At 38.9% G+C, this 6,228-nt stretch overlaps 1 protein-coding gene across 2 annotated transcripts in view; it reads left to right on the top strand.

Annotated features, from left to right (window-relative positions):
* The window catches only part of LOC106874339 (sodium-dependent dopamine transporter), a 125,646-nt gene that overhangs the window by 108,506 nt on the left and 10,912 nt on the right, over positions 1–6,228 (top strand). For both annotated transcript variants that reach the window (XM_014922041.2, XM_052978190.1), the window contains exons 8-10: positions 2,466–2,600; positions 4,664–4,767; positions 5,713–5,837. In XM_014922041.2, the coding sequence (XP_014777527.1) occupies positions 2,466–2,600; positions 4,664–4,767; positions 5,713–5,837 (364 nt within the window). The remainder of the gene's footprint in view (positions 1–2,465; positions 2,601–4,663; positions 4,768–5,712; positions 5,838–6,228) is intronic.

Below are 6,228 nucleotides of genomic sequence, written 5' to 3'. Positions count from 1 at the left end.
AAAACTACTGAACAATAATAATAATAATAATAATAATAGTAATAGTAATAGTAATAATAATAACAATAAAAAAATACAGGAATCAGTTAAGGATTTTTTAAGGTCATCAGGGTCAGATCAAGGAAGAAGAAAAACTTATTGATTCCAGTAGATTTATTCTTTGATCTGTGAAGTGCATCGGAGGAATTTTTGCGATCAGTTTTCTTTGATTTTTGTTTCATAATAATCGCAGAGTGGTAACACCTTTTTTGTTTTTTTTGATGTAGTATTTTCAGCAGTAGCAGCAACAGCAGGAGTGAGGATTCTTCACTCAACTGTGGAACCGATTAACCAATATTTACGGTTGAATGACATTCTGCTATTTAGTTTAGCCTATAATTGAGATATTTATTCATAATTCGGCTCAGAGTGAGTTTGGAGGAAGAAGCATAGTTTTTTCTCCTTCATCTCTCTTCTTCTTCTTCTTCTCCTCCTCCTCCTCCTCCTCCTCCATGTTGTTGCCATTGCTACTGTTGGGAAACTGAACCATCATACAATCAGTATTTCAGGACAGTCATTTTTTTTTCTTTCCTGCCAAATAAACACATGCACTATTTATTCAGCCTTCACTCGTTCATTATTTTTACTTATTTTAACTCATGTCCATTGTCCGGAAATCTTTCGTCACACATCTGTGACCTCTTCAGCGACCCTTTCCGTCCTCATGTTTCCTCCTGCTCTACTTAATCCATTCTCTCCTTCTATGATGTGTTTCCAATATATTGTGGTGGTGGTTGGCACTCCGTCGGTTACAACGATGATGGTTCCAGTTGATCCGATCAGCAGAACAGCCTGCTCGTGAAATTAACGTGAAAGTGGCTGAGCACTCCACAGACACATGTACCCTTAACGTAGTTCTCGGGGCGATTCAGTGTGACACAGAGTATGACAAGGCTGACCCTTTGAAATACAGGTTACAACAGAAACAGGAAGTAAGACTGAGGGTAAGTTGTGGTGAAAGAGTAGAGCAGGGTTCGCCACCATCCCCTGCCGGAGCCTTGTGGAACTTTAGGTGTTTTCGCTCAATAAACACTCACAATACCCAGTCTGGGAATCGAAGCCGCAATCCTACGACTGCGAGTCTGCTGCCCTAACCACTGGGCCATTGCACCTCCATGTTTCCAATATATATACTGGGTGTTTCAAAAAATTTGATATCATTTCACAATCTAATAACTTTGCCAGTTCTTGTTCAAATGACTTCAAATTTTAACAGCATGTGTAGAAACAGGTCAAAATTTTATGTTTAATGCTTGATATGTTTATCTTTTCTAGTATAGAAATGGCATTCACTGGAAGAGAAAAGTCATTTTGTGTTGGAGTATGCTCGAACACGGTCGAACAAGACTGTGCAATGTGCATGAGAGAGTTCTCTAAAAAGTTACCAATGGCGATGCAGATTTGAACATGGCACAAAAAGTTCAAAGAGGAAATGCTCTCTGTGCAGGACAAAAGGATCTGGATGACCACTAACATCAGAAGAAATGGTTAAGTGGGTTCGCCAAAAACTCATGCGAAGTCTGGAAACCCAAATTCCTCCAACGACAGTTTGGCATCTCCTGAGGAAATGCTTGCTAATGAAACCCCCCAAGCTGCAGCCCATTTAGGCCATAACAGCAGATGACAAGTGAAAGTGCAAACACGGAGCTATGTGAAGGGCCTGGTCTATGTCCCCACCTCTTCCTGCAAACCTAGAGGAACTTGAACAGAGAATCACTACCGCACTGGAGACTGTTACCCAAGACATGCTGCAGCATGTTTGGGAGGAGCTGGACTACTGACTTGTCTCAGGTGGTGTGCATATTGAACATTTGTGAAATTGTTCATGGAATCCACATAGCTTTGAATTTCTCATTCAAATTTGGAGGAATAAATCTTATGTTAGAAAATTACTATTTTTAAACCTTACAACGTGAGATATTCAGCAACAGTACTTTGTAGTAAAGATTGTTTGCCAACATAACATGGCAGTCCTGGTTTAAGACTAATGTTGCTGTAATTTAGCCCCAGGAGACATTGTCTCCAGCTGGCTAAACGATACTATCTTATATCAAAAATATAAGGACACAGACCATGTCATATAACCAGCTAGAGACGATGTCTCCTGGGGCTAAATTACAGCAACATTACTCCTAAACCAGGACTGCCATGTTATGTTGGCAAGCAATCTTTACTACAAATCTTCTGTTGCTCAACATTAAGCCTGTTTAGTTTCATTTGCTTTGACTCTGTAGTTTCTGTGATATTTACATCTCAAATGATATCAAATTCTTTGAAACACCCCGTATATATTGATTCAAATTGATTCCTGTGTACTCAAGGAATATCCGTCTTCTGTTAACTTCAAAACAGAAACCCATTTTGTAACTGTATATATCTAACTAAACAAATTCCCTCTCTTTCTCTTTCTTTTCTCATTCGTTCAGGTTGTGTGGTTCACTGCTCTATTCCCATACGTTGTCCTGTTCATTCTTATGATTCGTGGGGCAACACTGCCGGGGGCCCTAGATGGCATCAAATATTATCTAACACCAGACTTCTCAAGACTTGCATATTCCGAGGTAAGTTCACTCTGCAATGTTTGTTTTCCTTGTAAAACGCCACTTTTGTTTATTCCTATTACTCGTTTTACTCTTTTACTTGTTTCAGTCATTTGACTGCGGCCATGCAGGAGCACCGCCTTTATAGTCGACCAAATCGACCCCAGAGCTTATTCTTTGTAAGCCTAGTACTTATTCTATCGGTCTCTTTTGCTGAACCGCTAAGTTACAGGGACGATATGCTGTAGGGGAGGAAGAGGCTAAACAAGGATGAGAGGAGGAGATGAGATTAGAAGATGGAGAAGGGGGGGCAATACAGGAGGGGAGAGCATGGGGTGGGGAAGGAGGGTGGGTGTTGGGAATATGTGATCTGAATTGGCTCTGCATATATTCGGAGATTTTACTTGTTTATAATCTTATCTCGTCTGTTTAAGTAGTACAGGTTTGATGTGTGTGTGTATGTGTATGCATGTGTGTGTGTGTGTGTGCGGGTGAGAGAGAGGGACTGTACATATGTGTGTATGTGTTTGAGACTGTATGTGTGTGTGTATATAAGATTGTATATATATGTGTGTTTGTGTGTGTGTGTGTATGGGTGAGGGAGAGAGAGAGGGACTGTACATATATGTGCGTGTGTATATGTGTGTGTATGTTTGAGACTGTATGTATGTGTGTATGTAAGATTGTATATATATATGTGTGTGTGTGTGTGTTTAAGACTGTACGTATATGTGTGTGAAGCTGTGTATATATATATATATATATATATATATGTGTGTGTGTGTGTGTTTGTTTGTATGGGTGAGGGAGAGAGAGAGAGGGACTGTACATATATGTGCGTGTATCTATGTGTGTGTATATTTGAGTCTGTATGTATGTTTGTATGTAAGATTGTATATATATATGTGTGTGTGAGACTATATATATATGTCTGTGTGTGTGAGTGAGTGTGTGTGTGAGTGAGTGTGTGTATGTTTGAGACTGTATGTATGTGTGTACGAGACTATATATATGTGTGTGTGAGATTGTATATGTGTGTGTGTGAGTGTGTGCACACGCATGTGTGTGCACACGCATGTGTGCATGCATATGTGCACATACATACATGTGCATATATATGTGTGTGTGTGTGTGTGTATCTGCACATTTATGTATACATGTATGTATGTACATGTGTGTCAGAATACAACTTAACATAATCCAGTTAGTAAATCATATAACAATACTTTTTAGAAGAATATTTTTTATACAACTGTATATTTTTCATATAGTTTTTTTTCTTTTTGTCCTCCATGCAGAAAAAATGTCTACTTTTTCTTTAAAAAAAAAAACTGAAGTATTTTGCAACTTTCTTTTCCCATGATGCAGTTGTAAGATGGAAGACTTTTGCAAAAAAGTTGTTGTTATTGTAATGTTTCTATGAAGAGCAGTAAATAATTCCGATAGAAAACAATCAGATACGATGAATTCAATAAACTTACTTTCTACCTTTTAAGTCAGCACTAAATATGGAACTAATATTTATTCCTGGTAAGGGGGCAAGCTGGCAGAATCGTTAGCATGCCAGGCGAAATGCTTAGCGGTATTTCATCCGCTGCTATTATTCTGTGTTCGAATTCCGCCGAGGTAGACTTTGCCTTTCATCCTTTCGGGGTCGATTAAATAAGTACCAGCAAAAGATACCGATAGAATAAGTACTAGGCTTACAGAGAATAAGTCCCGGGGTCGATTTGCTCGACTAAAAGGCGGTGCTCCAGCATGGCCACAGTCAAATGACCGAAACAAGTAAAAGAGTAAGGTAGTGAGCTGGCAGAATCGTTAGCATGCCGGACAAACTGCTTAGCAGCATTTCATCCATCTTTATGTTTTGAGTTCAAATACTGCCAGAGCCAACTTTGCCTTTTACCCTTTTGGGGGTCGATAAAATAAGTACCAGTTGAGCACTTGGGCTGATTTAGTCAACCTACCCTTTCCCATGAAATTGCTGGCCTTGTGCCAAAATTTGAAACCAAGATATATTAAACTTTTGTTTCCATGTTCCTCTCTATCTTCTATTTTCCTTTCTTTCTCTCTGTAAACAACAGGTATGGGTGGATGCTGCCACACAAGTCTTCTTCTCTCTCGGCCCAGGATTTGGTGTTTTATTGGCATTTGCAAGTTATAATGATATTCATAATAATGTTTATCGGTAAGTAAGACAACCTATTTTTCCTTACATAATACAATTCTATATTTAAGAGCTGAGGAATTCACGTGCATTATTTACATTATTTACATTCAACCGATATTTGTCCTCATCTTGTTTGTTGTTAACACAACGTTTCAGCTGATATACCCTCCAGCCTTCTTCAGGTGTCTTGGGGAAATTTCGAACTCGAGATGCTATGGCTCATCTTCTAATATTCCTCATTACCATCATAACGATAATGGGTTATTATCTTACTATCTTGTCTTACTTACCTCTTAAAGATACTTACCTTGGTATATTAAAACACAAACAATACCTTTGTGGGGTGGTGTCTGTATGATTTTTCTGGGTATTATGGCGAAAATATACGATACACCGTTTCGTATTACTGGTATATTCTACAAAATGAGAAAAACGCAGTCATTGTTTCATCTTTCAGATGCATACATAAATAAATAATTTTACATAGGTGGAATGATTAGAGGAGGTCTTCACGGTCATTTTAAGACCAAAACCAGCTTCCTAACTTCATTTCTTACCATGGTATTGCATTCTGAAAGTCATGAAATGTTGTGTTTTTCTTGGTTTTTAAGTTATGGCACTTACAACGGTCTGTTAACTAAACGCCTCATATATACATACACATATATGGTGAGCCTCTTTCAGTTTCCGTCTACCAAATCTACTAACAAGGCTTTGGTTGGCCCAAGACTATAGTAGAAGACATTTGCCCAAGGTGTCACACAGTGGGACTGAACTTGGAACCATGTGGTTGGGAAGCAAGCTTCTTACCACACAGCCACTCCTGTGCCTATATAAGACTGTTTTAAAAATATCTATTTGTCTCTCTTTTTATCTATCTTTCTATCCCGCTTTCTTTCTCTATTTACCTGTCTGTCTGTTTATTTATCTACTTATTTATCCATTTCTCTTTCCTTCTTTCAGAGACGCCATACTAACCAGTATTGTTAACTGTATGACCAGTTTTTTCTCTGGCTTTGTTATCTTCATGATTTTGGGCTATATGTCACAACACTCAAATCTACCCATTTCAGAGGTGGCTACACAAGGTAGGTAGGACACCTCCAGTCCACATACCAGTAAGGTGCGTGGCGAAGGCAACACCACACGACTTGTCCTCACCACCAATACCACCACTACTCCACAACATGCTTTAACCCAAATACTGCACCACCACCGCCGCCGCTGCCAACATCACCACACAACATGTCACTCAACTTACATCAAACACACACATACTCCCACCATATCCCTTGCTGGGGAGGTTACTTTTCAACTGATTGTCTTACTTCTAGGAGGTTTCATACCTTGCGCAAGTGTCTTCTGCTATGGCCTTGGGGACAACCAAAGTCTTGTAAGTCGATTTGGTAGACAGAAACTGAAAGAAGCTCATCATGTGTGCATCTATATATATATATATATATATATATATATATATAT

The sequence above is a fragment of the Octopus bimaculoides genome, chromosome 30, assembly GCF_001194135.2.
Source record: "Octopus bimaculoides isolate UCB-OBI-ISO-001 chromosome 30, ASM119413v2, whole genome shotgun sequence".
Taxonomy (NCBI): Eukaryota; Metazoa; Mollusca; class Cephalopoda; order Octopoda; family Octopodidae; genus Octopus; species Octopus bimaculoides.
The sequence above is the reverse complement of the archived record's forward strand: the minus strand, read 5'-3'. Positions and strand labels throughout refer to the sequence as shown.